At 38.8% G+C, this 24,746-nt stretch overlaps 1 protein-coding gene and 1 long non-coding RNA gene across 4 annotated transcripts in view; one reads left to right on the forward strand and one right to left on the reverse strand.

Moving 5' to 3' along the window:
* Window positions 1–19,220, reverse strand: part of Fam81b (family with sequence similarity 81, member B) — a 77,208-nt gene extending 57,988 nt beyond the window's left edge. Inside the window, exons 1-3 of one of the 2 annotated variants that reach the window (XM_017315694.2) lie at window positions 19,151–19,220; window positions 11,567–11,664; window positions 8,966–9,030 (exon numbers count right to left, since the gene is read on the reverse strand). In XM_017315694.2, the coding sequence (XP_017171183.1) occupies window positions 8,966–9,009 (44 nt within the window). In that variant the 5' untranslated portion in view covers window positions 9,010–9,030; window positions 11,567–11,664; window positions 19,151–19,220. Of the gene's footprint in view, window positions 1–8,965; window positions 9,031–11,566; window positions 11,665–12,042; window positions 12,250–19,150 lie in introns of those variants that run through there. The other variant, NM_001370926.1, reaches the window with a different exon arrangement.
* Window positions 1–19,280, forward strand: part of Gm31219 — a 32,754-nt gene extending 13,474 nt beyond the window's left edge. The window contains exons 1-3 of one of the 2 annotated variants that reach the window (XR_382665.3): window positions 3,000–3,024; window positions 5,916–6,074; window positions 19,074–19,280. This is a non-coding gene — a long non-coding RNA (predicted gene, 31219). Of the gene's footprint in view, window positions 1–2,999; window positions 3,025–5,915; window positions 6,075–19,073 lie in introns of those variants that run through there. The other variant, XR_382664.4, reaches the window with a different exon arrangement.
* Window positions 19,281–24,746: the final 5,466 nt, after the last annotated feature.

The raw sequence follows: 24,746 nt of genomic DNA on the forward strand, positions 1-24,746 counted from the left end.
CATATTCTTATAGCTCTTTCTCTTTTTATGATCACAACAATGAGAATATGGAAATGGTGAATTAGAAATACGTATTTGGTATAGTTTCTGCATTTCTTGTCTGTCTGTAATAGGTTCTCCATTGCTTGTCTATAACCAACAATAGGTTCTCCTTTGTAGATGGCCCTGGTGATGCCTGTATTTTGATGTTAATTCTACTTTCCCATGAGAGGTTGTCGGGAACAAGGAATGAGTCTTGTACTCAGGTGACTTCTTGTGAACCTTCCCTCAGATGAATAACCAATCACTGGGCGAGTAGGCAAAACTTCCAGGTTGGATGGACAGAGAAGAGAAAGTTAGAGGCTTTTTAGATGGGATAGCAAGCTGGGTGGAGAGATTTTGGAGCCCTGAGTCAGAGAGTCTCCAAGAGATAAGAACTGCCCCGCAAGACTGCCGGTGCTGAGAGTAGCTGGGAGAAGCTCGGGAACTTAGAATATTTAATATTTCCTGCAACAGGGGGTGAACCAACATGTTGGGCAAGAACCCACTAGAAATTTAAGATTATTTGCCCGAGAATTAGAATTTTATTTTATTTTATTTTTTAAGTGAGTAGCTGGGTAGCGCTGGCTGAGACGGGGATTTTCACCCACGGTTCAGAACCAGGATAGGGAAAATTAGTCACTGACTCCAAGTAGAGAGGACAGTGATAATTACCTGCCATAAGAGGTATTAATTAATAAATGTCTGTGGCTCCAGGTAGAGAACTGAACAGATAGACGGCATAACAGAATGACTGCATTAGGAAGAGAGCCAAACAGAAAGAAGGTACAAAGATATATTGCTCTAATACAACTCACAGGATTCTCAAATTCTGTCTAACATGGGCTCCACGTGAATCTTGGGTTATTAGCCATTAGTTATTGCTTGGGTTATTAGCAATTAGTTATTGCTTGGCAAAATAGAAAAGGCCTAAGAATAGGCACATACAGTACTTTAGTTTACTTCATTTGTTTTGGATTGCTTTAACTTTCAAAATGGGTGTGATTTTGAGTTTTGTGGTTATATTATTCCTCTGGGAATATAAAGGTCAATATAAAGGTTTTCTGGTTATTGGCTCAAGGATATGCTGATTTGGGAGAAAGGATTTGTCTTTGCATTTTTAGAAAAGGTGATTAGTGTCTATATACCTTCCAGAGTAATATGGATCAGATTTGATAGAGGGAGACCCCCCCCAGACAACTAGATTCCAGAGAATCAAAAAAGAAGTTATCTTGATGGTACCAAAATTTTGTTTTGAGATTTGTATATTACAGAATAAACAACTTTGGCGAGTCTCATCATCAGGCATGCTAAACTGACCTGCTTGAACTCCTGCTGTTTTGGACTTTCAGTCAGATCCAGTTAGGACACACATCAAAGACTAATACAATCATTGGTGTGAACTTCTTAAGGCCAACCAACTCCCCATTTTCCCTACCCCCCCCTTTCAAAAATATCTCAACACCCATATTCACCTTGAAGATGTTATGAAGAGTTGTTGTTCCAGTTCCCTTGGCTTTGGAGGTAGAGGTGGGTATTCTAAGGTTGCCTTTTTAGGGAATTTAGTAATGGTCATAATTGGAACAGAGAGGAAATAGCTAGAATTGATTATATACCCATAAACTCATTTGGTTGAAATCTTTATAATTGTTACTAAGTTGAAGTCATAATTTCTTATGACTTCTTAATTCTTACAGAATTTATTTTAATAAAAAAATCAAGGTTTTCACTGGTATAAATGTCTTCTATTGATACAAAATTTTTGTAAGTACAAGGCTTGGACCCAGCCCTTCTATAAATGCCATTATAAACTGATCTGAGATGTTTAAGCATGGGAACTTGGAGTTCAGTTTAATATTTCCGAAAACAGGTCTCTGTTGCTTGTCTATAACCACTCATCTGGTGGACTTTGGAATTATGGAAGCAAGCTTCCATTGCAGAGTTTAAAATAAGTAAAATACCTGAGTGTTCTGAGGGGTGAGACAGGCAATGCAAAGTTTGTGTAGAGTCCAGACAGATAACCAGGACTGATAGGGTTGGGCCAGGACAGAGCCTACATGGGGATATGACTAGAAAAGAGACAATTCCAAATAGTGGCACAGCCAAGAAGAGACTAGAGAGACTGGATGTGGATCTTCCCAATGAAAAGCTGTGTACACTAAAATGTAAATGTCTCATATTCAATGAGGTCTTAAGAAGACTGCAAAATTAATACCATGTGGTACAATGGGATCTTTTCTTGTGAGGTTGTTAGAGTGGGTAAAGGTTTTAAGCAAAACCCATGTGTGTAGAAGCAGGGTGGATGTCTGAATTGCACATAAAAATAAAATGTATGTCAGCAGCAACAGTGGCTGAGGATGTTTGGAGTTCACATAGAATTTGTAGTGCCATCAAGCCATCCCCCACCTCACCTCTCTGTAAATAACATGTATGTCTATGTGACTTTAGTATAAAAAAATTATATGTCAAATTGAACTCAAATTCTTGTCATTTTTATGTAGCAAAATGGGCTGAACTGTGACCCACAAAATATATGTTGAAGTCTTGATAGCCCTTATATCAGAATGTGACCTCATTTGGAAGTAGGAGCATTGCAAACATTGCTAAGATGAAGTCACAGTGGAGTATCAGAGGCTTTGAGCCAATATGGCTACTATTCTTAAATGAAGATGGCCTTGTAAAAGATACAGAGGGGATGAGAAGAAAGAGCAGGGTGTGTGTGTGTGTGTGTGTGTGTGTGTGTGTGTGTGTGTGTGAGAGAGAGAGAGAGAGAGAGAGAGAGAGAGAGAGAGAGAGAGAGAGAGAGAGAGAGAGAGAGAGAAAGGTGGAGCATCTGTAAACCAGGAAGTGCCAAGAAGCATGTGGAAAGCTTGCAAGAAATCTGCCCTTGGCACTCACAGGAACCAAATCTGCTGACTCTGTGACCTTGGACTTCTAGCTTCCAAGGTTGTGAAATAAACATTTTTGTTCAGCATCTACAGAGTGCTGGTGACCATCGCAGTCCTGGTATGTTAACATTGGTGGTAGCTGTTAGAAGGGAGACCTTAGCACAGTAGACATAAAGGAGTTGAATTAGTGTCATCTTATTTCTAAAGAGAATTTAGAGTTAGCACCTCACTCATAGAACTGGATTTTAATTTTATTTCAACTTTACAGTGACATTTGTCACATAAACTTTTCCTGAGACTTGGAAGTTAATAGTGTCTCAGCTGAGAAATATCTTGCCATGCTTTTTCATCTTTCCTCCCTTGCTACAGCATTGTCTAGGCATTTAAAGCCTCTCTCTAGTGCCTTTGCACCACCCTCAGAGAGAGAGAGAGAGAGAGAGAGAGAGAGAGAGAGAGAGAGAGAGAGAGAGAGAGAGAGAACATGCTCCATTGCACACTTTTGGGTGTGGACTTTGTTTCCAACATTGTATATCTTTCCCCTGGTCACCTTTTAAGTCTTGGTTCACAGCTCTTCCTGCTGAAGCCTCACTAAGTCTCTCTAGGGAACTTAGATGGACTTTGGTCTGTGCTCGAGTGGGGTCTGAGACATGGCAGAAACTGAGACCCTCCTGAGGCAGAGATAACTGGATTTCTTCTGAGCAGCCTTGCTTTGATGGGTTTCAGGGTCTTTGAGTAGCACACGCTGCCCGTGGCTGTGCCCACTCATCACCAGCAACTTGCTACTGATAGGCAAAAGTGAATATGGGCAGATTACATAGAACCAAAGACTGCCTGTACTTAATGACAGGGCAGTCTGCCATGTCCCATCCAAAGCTTAGCAACAGTCTTGCCTTCCAGTCTAATGAATTATGATGTGAGTGATCTGTCTTCTTCACATGGTAACAAGCATAGAGAATCACATCAATAAAGAATGCTTGTCACCATGGGGGATGAAGCCGAGACTGAGGGAATGGCCAACTAATAATTGGCCCAACATAGAACCCATCCCATAAGCAAGAACCAATCACTAACACAATAGTGTTACTGATACTCTTATGCTTATAGATAGTAACATGTTGTCCTCTGAGAGACTCTACCCAGCAGCTGACTCATACAGATGTAGACACCCACAGCCAAACAGTGGATGGAGCTTGGGGGTTCTTACGGAAAAATAGGAGGAAGGATTTTGGCCCTGGAGGGGATAGAAAATCCATAGGAAGACCAACAGAGTCAACTAAGCTGAACCCTTAGGGCTCTCAAAATCTGAACCACCAACCAAAGAACATACAGGAGATGGATCTAGGCCTCTCCGAATAAATGTAGGAGATGTGGGGCTTGGCCTTCAAGAGAGTTCCAAACAACTGGATCAGGGGTTGGGGGAGGAGGGATTATTGCAGAGTTGTTGCCTGTATGTGGGATATGTTCTACTAGATAGGCTGCCCTGTGTGGACTCAGTGGAAGAGGAAGCACCTAGCCTCTAATAGACTTAACGTGCCAAGGTGGAGTGGATTCTCAGGGGCCTCCCACCCACTCAGAGGAGAAAGGGAGGGGGGAGGGAAGAAAGGGTTGTTGGGAGGGGGTGACCAAGAGTGGGGCAGTGGGTGGGACATAAATTGAGTAAGTTAAAAAAAAAAAAAAAGAATGCCTGTCCCTGTCCTAAGAAGACCTAGTAATGACTGTCTTTAGACAGACCCTAGATGTCACATTCTTTCTTTTCATTTTTTGTTTTTTGTTTTTTTAAATTGAATATTTTCTTCATTTACATTTCAAATGTTATCCCCTTTCCCAGTTTCCCCACCCCTTGTCCCTCCCACCCCAAAACCTCCTATTCCCTCCCCTCTTCCCCTGCTTCTATGAGGCTGTTCTCACATCCACCCACACACTCCTGCCTCCCCGCACTGGCATTCCCCTTTAACGGGGCATTGAGACTTCACAGGACTAAGGGATCTCTTCCCATTGATGCCTGACACAGCCAGCCTCTGCTACATATGCTGCTGGATCCATGTGTACTCTTTGGTTGGTGGTTTAAATCCCCCCCTGGGATCTCTGGGGGCAAAAGCTCAGAATTCCCAAGATACAATTCACAGACCACATGACGAAGAAGGAAGACCAAAGCGTGGATGTTTTGGTTCTTCTTAGAAGGGGGAACAAAAACTCGTGGGAGCAATATGGAGACAAAGTGTGGAGCAGAGATCCCAGAGACTGCCCCACCTGGGAATCCATCCCATATACAGTCACCAAACCCAGACACTACTGTGGATGCCAAGAAGTGCTTGCTGACAAGAGCCTGATATAGCTGTCTCCTGACAGGCTCTGCCAGAGCCTGACAAATACAGATGCCACATTCTTTTTTTTTTTTCTGTAGTTCTTTTTTTATTAGATATTTTCTTCATTTACATTTCAAATGCTATCCCCAAAGCCCCCTATACCCTCCCCGGCTTGCTCCCCAACCCACCTACTCCTGCCTCCTGACCCTGGCATTCCCCTGTACTGGGGCATATGTAGATGCCACATTCTTATAAGCAGACATTCTCACTCCACAGTGACCTCTCCACAGTGACCTCATCTTAGCAATACTTGCAATGACCCGACTCTCTAATGAGGTCACATTCTGATATAATGGCTATTAAGAATTCTCCTTGTGAGAATGTGGCAAACAGGGTCTGAAGACAGTCATTGCCAGGTCTTCTTAGGACAGTGACAGGCATTCTATTATGATTTTATATCACTTATTGTCTTATTTGATGTATTGAACATTTTATCTATTTCAATTTTAAATGCTGTCTGACTAGCATCTAGACCCCTGTCTTCCCAAAATGTACCCTCAAGAGAGTTGTTGACATATACCATGACTATAATTTTGTTTCTCAAGCTTCCTTTTGATTTAGGAAACTTAGAATTTTCACCTTAGGCAAGACAGACTGGAGAGTCCATATATCTGATATTATCAATATGTGTTTATATTTCTAGCCTTACTCCAACCATCTTCACCCCTCTGCATTCCTGCCTGACAAATTTCATCCTTGCCCAGGTGTCTACCTGCCCATATCCTGGTCTGCTAACCTGGAGGCAAAAATTGTTCTGCCTGGCTTACCAGCAATCTGTGCCTCTTCCTTATCAGAATCAAAGGTATGTGAAAGTGGGAACCTTTGTCTACTTTGCTCACTGGTGACTTTGTAAGTCCCTAGCCCAGAGCTTGCACATACTAGTAAATAACTAATAACCAGCTTCCGAAGGGTGAGAAGGGACCTCAGGAAAGATTTGATTCCAAGGTGAGAAAAAAAAAATCTCCTAGTGGGATAGCCCATTAAATAAAAATAAGAGATTCATGCACACAATTTGTTTTCCATTCAAAATTAAATCCTTTGAGAGGATAATATGTGTTCTAAATTTTCAATCTCCTAATTTATTACATAAGAAGATGTAGATGTAAATCATGAGCAGAATTAATTGAGAAGTATCAAGAGCTCATCTTTGATCAACTGAAACCCTACTCTCTTACATAGAAGGCAGAAACTGACTATAAAGGGGAAGGGAGCTTTCCCTATTACAGCCAATTGAGCTACTGTGGACTCAAGAGGACGCTGTGGAAGCCCTGGACTCCACTAGTGTGCATTCTATCAGCAGGAGAAAGGCAATAAGAAACAAGACTTTGGTGCTCTTCCATTCATTAAGTTTAAATAAGCATATGTGCAAGGTTATAAAGCCAGCATGTCTGCTAGTCGCAGATTAGCAAACCAATATGCACATTAGAACTATTTGCTCTCTTTAATAGGATGACATCTTCACCATTGTCCTATAAATACTTGAAAACATTCTGTTGCCCCACACATGTGTTATTAATATGACCTAACATTATTACACATAGATAATTATGTGGGTTTTACTACAATTGACAGGCCAAGAAAGACTCCATGAGCAGTCAATTATCCAGCCTCTCACGTATGCCTTTCTCTAAGCTGAACTTTTTCGTAGGCTAGGTATAATTTCTTTTGTAAGTCAAGTTTTGCTTTGGCAAGCTGATTAGTACATTTTTTGAATACTAATCTTAAGCATAATGATAAATGTCTATAAGGGTGACTCCCTGAAGCTATGTAATGCATTCTAAGGAAGTTTAACGAGTGGACAATGATCTTCACTTGTCAAAGTGCCTCTTTAGCATTCCAGTACATCTGTTGCCAATTGGTGATTTAGAGGGTACAGTTATTTAAAGAAAAGTTGAGTTTGTTTTATTAAATATGTCAATTCAGAATTCTGCAGTGATAGTTGCAGTGTCTGAATGTCATTTTGTTTTTCTGCTAGTCAGCATCCCATAAGCACTTCTGTTAGTATAGCTCATCCAGTTCACCTCCCTGCCCCCACCACCTGCCTTCCTCTCCATTATATCTGTCAGCTACAGTTCATCAAAAATTGATAGTTGATGCATCATGATAGACTACTTCAGGGTTATTAAAAAGCATAAGGTTCCAGAGCCTCTGTGTTTGAGGCTGCAGTGTGAGAGAATAGAAGGGAAGAGCACCATAGGATCTCAGGTATAAATAAAATAGGCACCTGACTTAGGCATTGAGGGGTGGGACTGTGAGTGGGAATTGGGGTAGGAGCGAGTGCTGGGAGCGGCCAGTCTTGGTCTTAACTTTGCTGAAATGCAACTGGATGAGATCATTAAGCACATAAAGGTGTTTGCTGCCACGCCTGGTGACCTGGAGCCCACACATTCAAAGGACAGAACCGAACTCCTAAAGGCCCTTTGGCCTCTGCATGTGCACAGTGACACACATACTCATAGACATATACATATAAAGTACATATATAAATGTAGTTAACCTTTTGTTGCAATGAAACCCAAGAAAATGTTTTAAATTTTAAGGTTGTTATCCTTCCCGAGGAGTTTATTCTCGTATCTCCTGTAACGGGCTCACTCTGCCTTCCAACTGGAATTATCTCCTAGGACAGAGCGATGATTTCTAATTTCTATTTGTCACATGCAGACAAGTGGAAACAACTCTCCTGTTTGGATCTCCACCCTCCCAAATAGTAAATCCATACTGATGTGAGCAATTGCAGGATATGCAAAGCGTGGAAAGAACAGAAACACCGGAGTGCTGAAATGAATTAAATTAATTTGGCTGAGAACAGCAGAATTTAAAATTTCATAATTTTCATTGTCAAAGATGACTTTAAAAATCAGACTGCTATTTATGCTTCTTCTCCTTGATGCATTTTGTTTATTTGGTCACAGTTCTCCTGTGGTTAGAATGCATATTACAGAATCTGGATTATTTTGAAGCTGTAGTAGATACCAGGAACTTCTCATTTTTGCAAGTGAAAAAAAAAAAAAAGAACTACATTTCTCAAATCCAGAGTTAAGAGCAATAGTGCAAGGGCCATGATGAAATTGCTTTGCAGCTATTAATGGGAGTCTAGACAACAGCCCTTCCATGAAGAGAAGACAGCTCCAACCTAGTTTCGGTGCTTCTGAAACGCCACCCCTAAAACATAGAATTCTGGGGTATTTTGAACAATATGCATCTACCGATAGTTGTATCCTAAGAACCAGAACTGTCCAATTTCTGTGGGCCACTCCAATGGCCTCCAAGTATAGCATTGTAAGTAAGAATGTAGTAAAATTTGATTGTTTTTTAAAAAGTCCATTTTTTTTTCTGATAATTAAAATGTCTCAAGTTTCCTGGGTTTTGTTTTTTGTTGTTGTTTTGTTTTGATGTCACAGTGTCGGTGGATCTGCTTGGCTTAATTTGAAGTTATAGTTGTTTATCTGTTGTGTTATGTGCCACTTCTGGCCCCAGTTGTATTATTTCCCCAACAGATCTGTAGGAGTTTATGAAGTCACTTAAAGAGAAGGTAGCACCATGTGTTTAGAAACAGTGAACTTTGTCTGTCTAAGGTTGTTCAGGTTTTCTGAGAGCAGAGAGCTACTTACATGATTTGAAAAGTTTCCTTCAGCCATTCTAATCTCCACTGATTCATTAAATGCAGGAAATAGACTTAACTTACAGACTTACTTGTCAACATACTCAACTAGATCTGTAGCGTTCTTAGTTGACATTTTGACTGGAGATAATCTTACCTAAAACAGAGATGACAGATTCAAAATGTACCCTGTGATGCTGTGGTGGGCTATTGTTCAAACATCTTGTCTTTAAATAAATGTTTTTATTTTAAATAAAATATATACCACAGTTTATCTATGGCATGCTTGTATTGATACTAACTGAAAGTGAAGTTAGGTTCTGGGGCACTCCTAAAGAGCTTCACTTCATAGGCATGCTAACACATCAGGAAGTTAAAGCCATACATCATTCCTAGACGAAAACTGCAAAATGAAAGCTCCAGTGATTACTGACTGAGTTTTGAAAGAACTCCAAGGATAATGGATTGTGCCTGACATAGTAATTTCCTAGGGTAGCCAGCTAATTTTCAAAACAGCCCCATGCAAGAAAGCTAGTCAATCTAAGTAATTTTATATTCTAAAAACCCTAGATGTCAGATTATTATAGACGTAAAATAAAGTATAGAACAGCTACATGTATAATTTAGTAGCATGAAACAAGTTAGCTGTATGAACACTTAGCTGAAAATTTCTAATTCACTATTTTGCTACTTCTAGAAGGTTCTATTTTCTTCCAAAGGTTGATAATTTGCTAACATTTCTATGAGAAAAAAAAAGGTACCAAGTATATTCTCTATTTCTTTATATGGAAAACAACTAAATGTCTAATACATTTTTAAAGCTTAAAAACAGCAAGTTTTATTCTAATTTTAATAGCCAATCACTGAGTTGGATTCAGTAGAGGGAATGTAAGTGATATTCTTGTTCAGTTCACAAATTAAGCATGATATGTTTGCTGGATACTTTACTTGGGTTATATTACTGCATAACAAAACAACAGAATAAAATATTAAGAAATTACTCAGGGTTTAAGAAAATATTCAGAAATTAGTTCTTTAGCTTGTTTAATGAAATCAACCATTTCCTGCATTAGGGTCAAGACACTGAATTGTAAATCCCCCTCCTCTAAAAAAGAAACAAAATTTGAAAACTAGGCAATTCTATTATCAAGAAAATTTGTAGTGGCCATGAAGGTTTGATCCAGCACAGTTAGCAGGAGGCTATCAGACCAGGCTCCAAGCTTCTCCGGATGGGGCCAGTGAGCTTCTAAGAGAGTACAGTGCCCCTGAACATACTGTGAATTAGGCTCTGCAAGAGGTTAGATGTGTCCCTGCTTAGACTTCCTCTACAGCAGGGTTTCTCACCCTGTGAGTCATGACTCCTTTGGCAGTCACACAACAGATATCTTGTCTATCAAATATTTCATTACAGTTCATAACGGTATCAAAATTATAGTTATGAAATTGCAATGGAATCATTTTATGGTTGGGGGTCACCAGGACATTAGGAACTCTAGTAAAGGTCACCAGCATTAGGAAGGTTGAGAACCACTGCCCTAGCGAATACTCTGGTGCCCATGCACACATTTGTGTTCTGGATACCATCCATTGTTCCTAGAGGACCAGATCAGATTTCTACCCTAGCACATCTTCTCACTACTGTTTGCCACTGCAAATGCTCTGAGTCCTGAACTTATCATTGACTTCGCACCAGACACCTTCTCACTGCTCCAATGAACCCCAAGGGGAATGAGTGTATACAAAGGAAATGAATTACTAAGATATTCTCATCATGTCTACTTTGGGGGGTGTAGTGTATATATATGTATATGCTTTTTCAATGCATTCTTAGGTGCTAAGATGTGGTTGTATGTAAAAATTATTTCACAAATAACTTTCTTATTTATGGGATTTTTACATGAGCCAATTTTCATCTGTTCAGAGTACATTTTAAAATATTGTTAATTTTTATCCTATGGAATCCTTTCATATATAGAGATTTTGTTGCTCTAAAAGCTCTATGAGATCAGTATCATTGTTTTCATCATATGTGACAAAAGTTCCTTTAATTCAAGATGATTCTTTTTATAGGTGAAGAACTTGAGGACTGGGGAAGCAATGGACCATGTGATCACTATACACTGAGCCTATTTGCTTGTGAATCTGGAATGCACGACAAAAGCAAGCGCTAACTAACCTACTTTCTCTAAGAGGAAATTGAAGTTAAGCAGCCATCCAATCTAACACAGAGACCTAAAGCCAGTGCTTGAGGTCATGTTGGCTTTCTGGTACCTTTTTCATAAGAAGGGACTGTATATACTGCTCAGGGGTTATTAGACCTACCAAAGTCCAAAACATAACTTGCTTTGCATGGTCTTTATCATTAATACAAAGTATGAGAAGTACTGAAAAAGGAAACATTGCACATAGCTATTCTTTTTCTTAAAGAGTCTTTATCATAATGAATCATTATCAAATTAAAAAACTTAGCCCCATATTAAAAATCCAGTTAAGATATTTAGAGAGTGAGTTTTTTTTTTTTTTTTTTAATGGTAACCTCACTGCTCCATTACTTTATCAAGGCAGAACAACAGGAGCTACAGAAAAACAGACAGTCATTCTTCTGGGATTCCTTCAAGCTCTAGACAACCCCCAGCTTCAGAGCAACTGAACAAAGTATTCTGCTCTTAATATGAATATCTGAAAGTACTTGCTTTCTTTTCTTGGTCAATGACTGAGCCAGGAAGGGGGCCATCAGGTGGATCGGGCTGTTCTTCGGCAGGCAGAGAGGCACTTGTGTTTACATCTGTTTCTAGGCAACCAGAATGCAGAATCAGATTGCATTGGTGGCATTTTAAGATTTGAAGCTAGTTTCTAAACAGGTGTCAAAGGTTAGAGAGAGGCTTCCAACTTGTTGACACTTGCCTCTCCCCTCCTCCCTCCCCCACCCCACTTCCCTCACCTGCCAGAATCACATCTCTAGCTGATGAGCAGAATATATTTCCATAAGTACTTCCAAAAGCATTAGTTGAGATTAAATAGACCTAAAATATTGGGAGATATATCCAATTGTGTCCAAGAGAAGAGCTGAGGGTCTATGAGATTTTTTTTTTACTTTGTTTATATATAGTACGAAATGTAAGCGGGAAATATGAGACATTTAAAAACTGAGTTGTCCATGGATAGATACCTGAAGTCATGAAGTTGGTCTCCCAGCTTTATTATTATTACTTTTTGTTGAGTTGCTTTTTATTTTTGAAAGAGAACAGAAATATGTTCTGGAGGTTGTTTAAGCTTTCCTTCTTAAAAAGCCAAAATACTACGGATTTCTGACTACATTCAAACCAAAACCTTCATACTTCTGAAACATCTTTCCAAGGGCAGTTGAGGAGCATTGTGACTTGAAGGGATCTGTGATGTCAGCGGGTTCCCTCTCACACCTCAAGTGCTCAACTCTCTAGGATTTATGAGGTTTTCTGGAGGGGGATTCTCAATTCCAATTGCTCATTGACTTTGCCTCATTAAATGAGAAGTGATCCAATATTTCAAACGCTACACAAGATTTAGTTGATGAACATGACAAGAGCATGGTGTCCATCAAATTAGAAGTAGGAAAGAAGAAAAGGGAAACTATTACTTAATCTTTGTCCACATATGATTGTTGAGGAAGTTAAATCCTTGAGGCCATTAGGGGAACACCATGGGCAGTTGAGTGGCAATGACAGATGGCCTGGGTCCAGAGTTAAATAAATACTGGGTTTTGGCTTAGAAGAAAATTTTATTCAGTAATTGCAAAATGAAGTGAACTATTTTAGTTTTAAAATGTTTTTCTCAGTTTTAAAATTAGAATTCATATGTGTTATTATTTGCTTAGCTTTCATATATAGAAATAAAACTACTGGTTACTATCCAAATTACAGTTCTGGATTTGTCTCGCTCCAAGGACTTTGGGCTGTTTAGGATGGTGAATGATAAAGCTTGATCCAGAGATAAACACAGCTCATGATTTTGTCTCCAATATTATACCCTGTAAATCTAAGCTAAGCTTTGAAAGTTAGAATGGGTTTACAAGTAGACTATGGTCCCCAGCCCAGTTACTCTTTTATCCAGCACCAAGTGAGACTGACACTAATCCATCACTGAAATGAGATGGTTCTGGATTCCAAGAGAGTGGCTTGAAACCCTGACTCCTTATGTACTATGGAAAATATTCATCACCTCTGCAAGCTGTAGCTTTCTCTTCTGTAAGATGAACCAATAGTGGTCCCATCAAGTGTCTGATTAAATGCAACATATATTATTACATTAAATGTAATTGCACACTTACTGTTCTCATATGAGAATCAAGCAACTGAGAGGTAACTACTACTGGTTATTATTTAACAAGGCATTTATCCAAGGAGTTATCTAAGAAATGGCAAGCAAGGTCTGCTCTGGGGGGGGGGGGTGGAAACAACTGAATCTGATCTTATTCACCAATCTTTTTGGATTATTTCACTCATTAAATTTGTTTTGTTTTGTTTTGTTTTTTTCAAGATAGGCTTTTACTTGATGTGTAGCTCAGGCTGGCCTTGCTCTCACAATCCTACTACCTGTCTCCAGAATCCTGGAAATACAGTCTTGTACAACCAAACTTAGTTAAACTCATTGTTTAAACCATGGTATTTGGCTAGAGAAAAGGGCCCCACTGAAATGGATAGTTTAACTGATTTGGACTCTACATATACATGGCTGATTTGTTCATAGACTGATGAGTGTGTTTAACACATACATACACACGCGCACTTGTACACATACACACGCGCACTTGTACACACACACACACACACATCATTACTTATGATCTGTGTATGTTAAATCCTTCCTGGACATCAATGACCTATGACTCTTGCTAATTTAGTTAGTAAAATTATAATTTAAAGTACAAACCCCCAAATCTTCAAGTTCAATCTAAACGTGGTTTTTTTAAATGACTATATTCTGATAGTCAATAATTATGTTAAGAAATACTCCTGAGTTGGGATGATCAGTGTCTAGGATCATTCAAGACAAAACTATGTGTACTGCTTGCCTTAGGGATTGCCAATCACACTGTACATTTTTTATATTTGCTATGATTTCTCAGGTACATACCAGGGAATATTTTAACAAAGTAAATCTACTAAAGCTGTTTTTTGATGGATAGAATCAAAGAGTATTGAGAAAGGTGCAACTATTTTTATTTATTTATTTTTTATTAGATGTTTTCTTTATATACATTTCAAATGCTATCCCAAAAATTCCCTATACCCTCTCTCTGCCCTGCTCCCCTACCCACCCACTCCCGCTTCTTGGCCCTGGCATTCCCCTGTACTGAGGCATATAAAGTTTGCAAGACCAAGAAGCCTCTCTTCCCAGTGATGGCCGACTAGGCCATCTTCTGCTACACATGCAGCTAGAGACACGAGAGCTCTGGGGATACTGGTTAGTAGGTGCAACTATTTTTAACCGACATAAACAGTGTATGTGGGTATGCAGATCTGGGTATCTGCTATGTCTTCAGCTGATCTAGCCTCACTCACTCCACGTGGGCCTAAGTAGGCAGCTATTATTGAACCACTCAACTTCTTCTGTCTTTCTTTTCCCTTTTGCCCCCACGAGGTGTCTCAGCACTACTAGGCAACCCCTCCAAGGGAAACTCATTTGGATCTGGAATATTTCTCTGGGCCTTAATTCCTTTTCTTTGGTTCTCTGATTTTACCTACTTTGGTCTTACAGTAACCTCAGATCTGTGTTTACCATTTAATATTTATAAATTATTCCTCATGGCCTACTTCATGATTCATATGTTAAGGAAGGTGGTATGACTATACAAATATTACAAATAAAATTATAAGGCAGTTCAGCGATGTTAAATAACCCACGTGAGTCAATGATGAAGTCAACTAGCTCCCAAGTTTCTTAAACCTTAGTCTTGTGAAAACTCCCCCAACCCCACAAAGGACGGACGACACATTCAGTAGAATTCTGCTAACACGTGGAGATTTGTCTTCCTTGCTAAAAGGGTTCTCTGTGTTTGAAACCAAAGGAAAGCAGAGAGTTGACATTTTAGCAAGTAGATTTGTAAAAGTATATTTTTGTTCCTCTGGAATGAAATGACTTCTCTAGTTGTAAAACAGAACATAGAGATCACCTGGCAGGGTGTTTAATTCTTCCTTTGGTATCAGAGTGAGTACATACAGCTTTTTAAGCTACTCTTTGGAGGCTAATCTTTTTTAAAAAATATTTTTATTAATCCTTTGAGAATTTTATACAATGTGTTAAGATTACATTCACCCTGATTTTCAATTCCTCTGAGATCTACCCCCATCAAGTCCAATTTCTGTTGCTCAAATACTCTTGGGATTAGGCCTGTCCTAGAGTGTGCTTAACCTACCCAGGCTCACACTCTTAAAGAAAATGATTCTTCTACTCTTGGCAGCTCCAAATGCCAATAGATCTTTAGCTAGGGGTAGAACTTTGTGTTCACCTACCCCCACATGCTGGAACTTTGTCTGGCTTGAGCTGGTACGAGTGCTGTCACCGGTGTCACAATCATATGAGTTCACAGATGTCACAACCATAAGTTCATATGTGTAACTATTGTAGTATGTACAGAAAACACTTTTACTTTTAGTTATCCACAACTTCTGGCTTTTATAATCTTTTTTGCTCCCTTCCTCTACAAAGGGACTGGCATGACTTTTATGTCTCAATTAGGGATGAGTACTCTACAGTCTCTTATTCTCTATATGTTATCAGTTGTGGATCCCTGTTTTAATGCCATCTACTATTAAAAGAAGCTTCTTTGATGAGAGCTGAGAGATGCACTGACCTACAGGTATAGCAATAAGTCATCAGGAGTCATTTTAATATTATGTCCATTTAGCAGAATAATAGTACTAGGTTTTTCTCCTCAGGCCTAAGACCTACCTACTGACAAGTTTTAGGCCCTGAAAAGGATGCCAGATATGGATACCATTTTATGGACTAGGCCTTAAATTCAATCAAAAAGTAGTTGGTTACTTTCAAAATGTTCATACCATTATTGTGTCAGTGAGCATATCTTTCCAGGAGAGTCCCAGAGTTTGCATCCTCTAGTACTGTGCATAGCACCTTCCAGCACTATGAAAGCTAACCAATATGAATGAAGCTTCTAGAACTGTACCAAACTTGATTTTTCCATGTTCTATGCTTTAAGAATGTGGTTCTAGAGGGCAACCAAGAGCAACAGCAATAGCCTATAATGTTTTGGGTCTATGGGACTTCACTGGCCAACAACTCAGCAAAAGTGACAACCTATTCCTGGTACTAGCATGTGGTGTCTAGTTGGGTATTGTACTCTTGTTATAGAGTTACTCCTTTTAAACTCTTTTTATTTGTGATTTTGTACTAATTTGTGATTTTGTACTTTAGGAAGTTTCAACAGTAGTTAGTTTCCACATGGCTTTTTAAAAGGATCTTTACTGTTATTGTTTCCCATATCCCTTCCTCTACCCTGCCCTCCCATCCTGCCCCATTTCATATTTCCCGTTTCCTTTTTCTTATTTTTTTTGTCATTATATTCTCCCTGGCTTTGAAATTTTTTCTCTTCTCTCATATCTCCTTACTAGTTTCCTAACCCCAATGGGTACTCTAATTCATACATATTGAAAGAATCAACAATTACATACACATATGAAAAACAATTGCAGTATTTGTTTTTCTGTCTATGGGTTACTGAACTGTGTTAGTTATTTACCTGTTGCTTCAATAAAACACCATTACCAAGACAGCTTAGGAATGAAGGAAGGATTGGGCTTAGAGTTCCAGAGGCATAAGAGTCCATCCCCTTGATGGTGGGAAGCATGGCTACAGGCAGGAATGGAAGCAGAGACAACTGAGAGCTCACATCTTGAATCACAAGCAGAAGGCTGAGAAAGCACACTGAGAATGCCACAAGGCTTTTAAACTTCAAAGCCTGCCCCAGTAACAAACTTCCTCCAGCAAGGCCACACCTCCTATGCCTTCCTAAACAGTGCCACCAACTTAGGAACAAGTATTTAAATCATCTAGACTCTGGCAGACATCTCATTCAAACCACCATACTCATTCAGAATGAACTTGCTTCCAGTTCCATCTACTTACCTGTGAATTTTATAATTTTGTTTTTCTTAACAGGTGGCTGATAACTGTGTAAATGTATCATATTTTCATGATCCACTCATCAGTTGATGGACATCTAAGCTATTTTCCTTTTCTGACTATTGTGAACAGTGCAGCAGTGAACATGGATGAACAAGTACTTCTGTAGTAGGATATAACCTTTGGGAATGTGCTCAAGAGTAGTATAGCTAGATCACACGGTAGACTATTTCTCATATTGAGCAATATTTGTGCTGATTCCCACAGTGTCTGCCTCAGTTTCTATTCCCGCCAGCAGTCAGTAGTGTCTATTTTTCCCCACATCAACCAGCATGGCTTGCTACTTTTTAAAAAATAATCTTAGACATTGTCTGTAGTAAGATAAAAATCTTAAAGCAGTTTGAGTTTTTTGATGTACCTAATCCATGTGGACTTGAGTTTTTTGCTGGGTAAGAGTCTAATTCTTCTGTACATAGCTATCCAATCTGATCAACACTGGGTTTCATTTTTTGTTTTTATCTTATTACTACTTTTTAAAATAATGCAGTCTTTTACCACTATGTTTTTTTGGTGTCTTTGTAAAAAACAAAACAAAACAAAACAAAACAAAACAAAACAAAACAAAACACAAATGGGTGTATCAGCATGGAATTATATCCAGGTTTTCAATTATATCCCTTTTGTCAGCATGTCTCTTTTTATGCCAATATATGCTTTTCTTTTATTACTATAGCTCTGTAGCATAACTTAGAATCAAGGATGTTCTCTTATTGTCCAGGATTATTTTAGCTAGCCTTTATGTGTGTGTCTTCATATAGAAATTAAAATTATTTTTAAACTTCTGTACATAATTGCATTGGAATTTTGATGGAGATATTATTGAATGTGGAAGTTGTTTTTTGTAGAATGGATATTTTCACAATATTAATCATATGGATCCATGACCATTAGGGGTATATTCATGAGCAGCACCTTGTATCTTCTTCAGTATTTTTTCTTGAATGTCTTATAATTTTATTATGCAAATCTTTATCTTAGTTATAGTTATTCTAAGAATGTCTGTCTGTCTCTGTCTCTCTCATACAAACACACACACACACACACACACACACACACACACACACACACACACACACAAATTTGAGGCTATTGTAAATGGGATTATTGGTTCCTTAATTTCTTTCTTGGTATGTTTGTCATTTGTAGCTAGGAGTGCTACTGGTTTCTTGGTGTTAATTTTTTATACTGCTATTTTGCTGCATATGTTTATAAACTATAGGAAATTTCTAAGAGTCTTCAGAATATTTTATGTATCATATCATCAGTAAATAGAGATACTTCATTTCCTATTTATATACCCTTATCTCCTTCATTTATCTTACCATTGTAGCTAAGCCTTCCAGAACTTTATTGAACAGGAATGGGGAGAGTGAACATCCTTGTTTTGTTCCTGTATTAGTGGAAATACTTCAAGTTTTTTTCTGTTTAGCAAAATGTTGGCAGTAGGTTCTTTGTATACCATATTTACTATGTTGTAATGTACACAAGGGGCAAGCTGAGTAAATTGTACAAGTTTACTTTCCACCTACAAAATCAGATTGTAGTTTTTACTAGTTTTTCAAATAATAATTCATATGGTAATATAGTAATCCAGTATATGAAGTTCTTAGAAATAGTTCATCGAACAAAATAGTTAATAAGCACTAGCTCATGTTCTCCTATGTCAAACTTGTCAATTTTATTGACTTTTCTAAGTGTAGTTTCGTATGTGGGGCCTCAATATATCTTAATTGAGTGAATGAAAGAATTCATGTTTTAGCCATTAAAACTTAGAGGGTTCAGAGGGCTCCTCTTAATGGACCATCTCATGAATGTCCTAGACTGTTTCTGAATAAGTGGATCTAGCTGATCTATTCCACACAGGTACAATCCTCAGACCTTCCACCAAGTACCTTAGCACTCTTGGACTTTTGGAATCATCTGTTTAGTATTCTGAGTATTTTGCATTTTAATGATTGTTCTGGGGGTCAATGTAAATACAAGAATAGAAAAAGAAAATTAATCAACTGTGATTTCCAGATGATTCCAGGACAGCCAGAGCTACACAGAAAAACCCTGTCTCAAAGAACCAGAAGTGAAAAAGGAAGAGTACCTACTGAATGAAGGTGGATAGAAGAGAATGGTGGTCCTTCTTCTGGAATGATACAGTCAAAGTACATCATACACCTGCAAGAAATGTCCTTGTGAAACTCATCACTACATACAATAAATACACGCTAATTAAAACAGGAGTCTATGTGTGAGAGGTGGGTGGAGGGGTGCGCTCTTATTGCTTAGCAACTTCCACTGACAATTAGGGAAAGAGAAGATTTCTTTCCCCACAATTATCTTGCTTGTCCCATTCTATTCCTGCCTGACTTTCTCCTGCTGTCCATTAGAAAGTACCTACCCCTTCAGCATAGACTTTGTACCTGATAAGGGACAAGGTCTTAGTCAAGCATCTGACTCATTAGTGTGCAAATGTGCGGAAGACTTCTTTAAAACACAGGGATGTAGGCACCAGTTCAAGAGGTTTAACACAAGCTTACTGTCAGAGATTCAAGGGTCACACAATGAAAACCTCAAGGGAGTAACCTCATTCATTCTAGAAAGGTATGAAAGAAGGTAATTTTGGTCATGAGACGACTTTGGTGACCTTACCATTGTTGTATGTTCCTGGAAAGTGTTCTTTAGGTCCTGCATGTGAGTGAATTTTCAGAAACTCTGGCCTGGGCTGGAAGTGTTTTCTGCTTTTGAAAGCCCACCCCACCCCCTTTCTCCCAGGGCCAAGCCACTCCCTCTTGCCCTCAGGTGTCAGCTAGTAATTTGCTTTTATTCCTACTTCCTGTTTATCAGGGTATTCCTCCTCCTTCCAGGATCTTTTCAGTTCCCTGCTTTCTGAGTCTACTTTTTTATTTTTTGTTTGTTTGTTTGGGGGTGGAAGAACACAAAGTTTCTCTCCTAAACACTTGGTTGTAGTTGATGTGTTTATAAAAAGATAAAGAGAGAGGGATATGTTTTCGAGAAGGTGTAGTCAGATATGGGGAAAGGGGTGCCTCTACATGCTGTGGCATCACTTCCCCGTGAGGGACCAGCCACACAATGGTATAGTATAGAATAGAGTTTATTCAGGGCATGGGGAGGGGAATTAAGAGGGTAGAGAAAAGGGGAGAGAGAGTAGAGAAGTACAGGTTGGCCATGGGGAGAAGGGAAGAGCAGAGTTGGTAAGAGAGAAGCAAGGAGGAAGCAAGAGTAAGAGAGGGAGGAGGGGGCAAGCAGCCTACTTGGCTGTTGCCAGGTAATTGTGGGGAGGAGCTTACCTGGATGTTGCAAGTGCAAAGGTTTAGAAACTACAGATTCACACCCAGACCACTGGAGTAATAACTTTGCCACGGACTGCAAGACCCATGGGCGTTTACTGGAGAGACAAGGAAGCCTGTGCTTCTTTGTAAATTAGTTTATAACATCTCAATGATACTGGCTGCAGGACTGAATACAGAGTCTAGATGAAATCAGAGATGTACCACACATACCTCTGGATCCAGGAGTCTACATGAAAGTCCCTAGTCCCTGACAGTGACAGCCCAAGAGAAAAGCTGGAAGAGGGCAGCCTTCCCAATTTGCTGGCCCCAGGAACTTCAGGAACTTTTGTTGAATCCTAAGACTGGTGGCCCCAACCATTGAGTTTAAAACACACTTGTGTTTCAAGGTCACCATAGATTGCTGCTTGAAAAGCATAAAAATAGATTCTAGTTTTGAAATCAATGAATGTACTTTTGGCCCCAGACTGCTATACATTTAGCTAAATGGCTTTAGGACAGATTTTAATATTTTATGTACTCTGTCTTACCAATAGAAAGTGCAGTGAAAGCCCTGGGGAGTTTTCTTGTGCTATTGGAATACCCCCATGTCCCTCATTAAAATTCATGAGATTTTATTCTCTGTAAGATGTACAACTGTATAACCCTCTCTTCCTGAGGAACAGAAGTTTCAGGACATATCTTTTTTTTTTTCCTTTATCAAAGACAATTTAATTTTAAAACAATGAGATAATAACAAAAGAATAAAAAGGTATAAAGTAATAAAAATGAATAAATGTAATGCTTGTTATGATGATGAAAAATAATTATGTATAATATATGTTTATCATGATTTCATTGTTTCATTGTATACTCATATGAGGATAAACATATATGGAAGAATGCATAAGTAACATGAAAAATGGGATGAGGATCAAGAATATGTTCTCATGACCTTTTTGATTATTTCACATATCTTTTTTGCCAACAGCATGTTTAAAAATTATTTAAGATAAATAATTATCAAAGTTTTACATATATTTTAATGTGATTGAAGAATCTGAATTTTTAAATACAATTTCCACTTTATTTAAGTAAAATCTTTTAGATTTGTCAGGACATGTCTTTATGGTCACAATTTCTCACTTTTAAAAAAGATCTTTTTATTTTTATTTTGTGCATGGTTATTTTGCCTATATATACATCTGTGTATGTGGCATGTGCTTGGTCCACGGAGGGCAGAAGAAGGCCTAAGATCCTCTGGAATGGGGTTACAGGGGGTCATTAAGTCCCAGTCAGGCTGGCAACTAAACCTGGGCTCTGCACAAGCAACTCTACTGATAGCCACTGAGCCATCTACGTCTCCAGCCCAGTGACTCCTTACCTTGTATGAGTTTCAGCATGTTACCTTTGTACGGCTCTCATCTAGCATGACTGACTACTTTAAAAATCAAAGTAAAAATAAAATTGTCAATGCATTTTTCCTAGAAATTTGATTGACTTTTTCCCAGAAGACTCATGAGACTGAAAGATCCTGGCAGAATGTAAAAGGACACAGAAGCCCTGAAATTGGCAAGATAGATGTCAGTGTTAGCAGAACTAGCTCCACTGATTTAGAAAAATAGAGGTGCAAAATGCTCTGGCCACTCCTTAAACCTGTGTGTCTGCCAATGTTCAGACCAGGTGTGTGCCCATTGCTGCACCTTCATTAGACTCTTTCCTTGTACCCCTCCCATACCCATTTCTTGAGAATAGACATTGTTTAGATCTGGAAATCCCCTACTTTCCCCCTTCTCCTTTCCCCCCTGAGGGCCTATAAAAATTGGGAACTCTTTCCCCTCGAGGTCGACTCCTCTACCCCTGTGTGGGATATGAGTCGTCTCCAGAGCTCTGGCTTTCCCCAAATAAAGCCTCATGTGGTTTGCAACAAGCTCCGTCTATCATGAGTTCTTGGGTGTCCGCTATTGTCCTGAGGCCTGAGTGAGGGGCTCCTCTCGGAGTCTTTCAAGACCAGAAAATGCTGTTTCACCCAGTCATTTCTAACTTCTGGCTCCTACAAACTTTCTGCACCCTCTTTAATAATGTTTTCTGAGTCTTTGGGTGAGCAGTGTAATGTAGGTATCCCATTTATGGCCAAGAATTCTGCTGACACCTATTCTCTGCATTTAGACTAGTTGTAAGTCTCTGTATTGACTGTGATTCACTGTACAAATTTGATTATCTGTTGTGAATCTAGAGATGTGCTATTTATGGGCATAGAGCCACATGTTTAGAAAGAAGTTTGATAGCATTTCTTTAGTAAAATAATAAGTTCACTCTTAGGCCTATGGGTTCCTCACCCTCATATTCTTAGCCAGATTTACAGATCAAAAATTGAGTTTCCTCCTGTCCAGTGGGCTTTAAATCTAATCAGAAAATTGATGGACACCATTTTACCCTTGGGCATATAAGGCCAGACCAGTCATTACTGTAGTTTGCAATGTTCACAACTGGATAAAGCTGCTGCTGATTTTTCTCCCCCAATAGCTAGCATAGCACCTTTTGATAATATGAAAGTTAGCCAACAAAAAGGAAACTTCTTGACTTCTTTATATTTTGCGAATCAATGTGTGATGTATTCAGCAACAAGGTCTTACTATTAAGTTCTGATGGGCAACCAAGAACAGCAGCAATACCCTGCATTGTTTAGAGTTTTGAAGTGTTCTCCTTTGGAATAAGCACTGTACACGATAAATTAAGAATTATGAGCTACTTTTTACTATACTATTTATTCTTTAAGAGTGTTACACATTACTGGTTTCAGGACCTCTGAAACCTGTGACGTCACATAGGTGACAACATGACCTACATACCTGTTGCTAAGACTACGGCCACAATATTCCCAGAATCCATTTGGCTCACTTCCCACTTTTACTTGTGACCATGTCACCATCCATATATTTAAGAGGAACACCGTCCCCTCCCCCTCCCCCTTCTCCATCTCTTCTTTCTGTCTTTCTATACTTTATTAAATGTAGGTCAGGCAGAGAGATTGCTACAAGTTAATAAAAGATCATTAATTATAATCAAAGCAGTTCTATAACTTTAATAGTCTCTAGGAAGATTTGGTCAGAACTTAATTGGGCCTTTTATTCAGTTTACTTTAATCAAAGTAACCAATAAACTACAGTTCAAGCAATGGTTAGACATTGCATATAACGTCACAATATTCTTAGTTAGAAATAGTAAAATGTGGACTATGAGATTAGCAATGCAGACAACTTCATTCTTTCCACTAACACAACATATGGCCTTCTTGAAACTGTATTCTTTCAGCAAGACCTTGCCTTCCAACTCATAGTAAAGGCAACAATGTTTTAGATCATGTGTGATCTTTATTTGATGGAACTAAGTAGCTGAGAAAGTGTGGTCATTCTGACTTTCATTCATCCAGTCAAAGCAAGGAAGCTGGGAAATTCAGAAGCTATAGAAAGTGTTTGACAGGGAACTGATCTGAGGATAGCAAGGATGTGTGTTTGGGAGCATCTGGGTGAGTGTGTGATCAGTCTGGGAAAGAACAATTCTAGCCAACCTTGTCTATCACCTCCTCTGAACCCTTTACTTCCTAATTTCTTCTTACTACTTACACATAAAAGTCTATTTTTTGAGATTCATTAGATTCTTAGGGAAACAATATTTGCTTTTGGAAAAAGTAAACAGAAGTTTGACTGTTCTGTATGGAGGATGACTTGTGATAGCTGCATGTTTTGAATGAGTGAGTTTACCAACTATGTAGAAAACATTTTATTTACTTTCTTATTGTTGTGATAAAATATATAAACAAAAGCAACTTAATAGATAAAATGCCTATTTTGGCTTATAGTTTCAGAGGGATATGGTACATCATGGTAGGAAACATGGCAACAGATGAGGAAGACATGTGGCATAAGCAGGAGGCTGGTTTGCATCTCAAGGTCTGTTTAACTCTCGGAACTCAATTTCTTCAGCAAGGCTTTAGCATGTAAAAGTTCCACAACATTTATCAATAGTGCTGCTTGCTGGACATCAAGTGTTCAAACATGTGTGCCTATGAAGGACAGTTCATAATCAAACCAGAACAACAAGAAAAATTAAAAAGAACAGCTAGCAAGTATTACATAGGTAGAAAGAGCAGTTGTGTAATGAATCATCATTGAATTAGGTAAGAGAGTGTCTGGGAGGAGTGTCCAGGGAGACGCTGGTGAGTCTGCCAAACTGAAGTTTCTTATGGAGAGATTTTCAGGTACAGTGTATTGCATTTATAAGGAGGTGAAGTTTATGTGAGCTTACTGCTTTGAAGGTTCCAGTCCATTATCAACTGGTTCTGTTGCTCTAGATTTGTCTTGAGGCTATAGATCGTGACATGGGTACATACTGAAGCACCCATCTCATCCTG

This window comes from Mus musculus, chromosome 13 (genome assembly GCF_000001635.26).
Source record: "Mus musculus strain C57BL/6J chromosome 13, GRCm38.p6 C57BL/6J".
NCBI classification, from domain to species: Eukaryota; Metazoa; Chordata; class Mammalia; order Rodentia; family Muridae; genus Mus; species Mus musculus.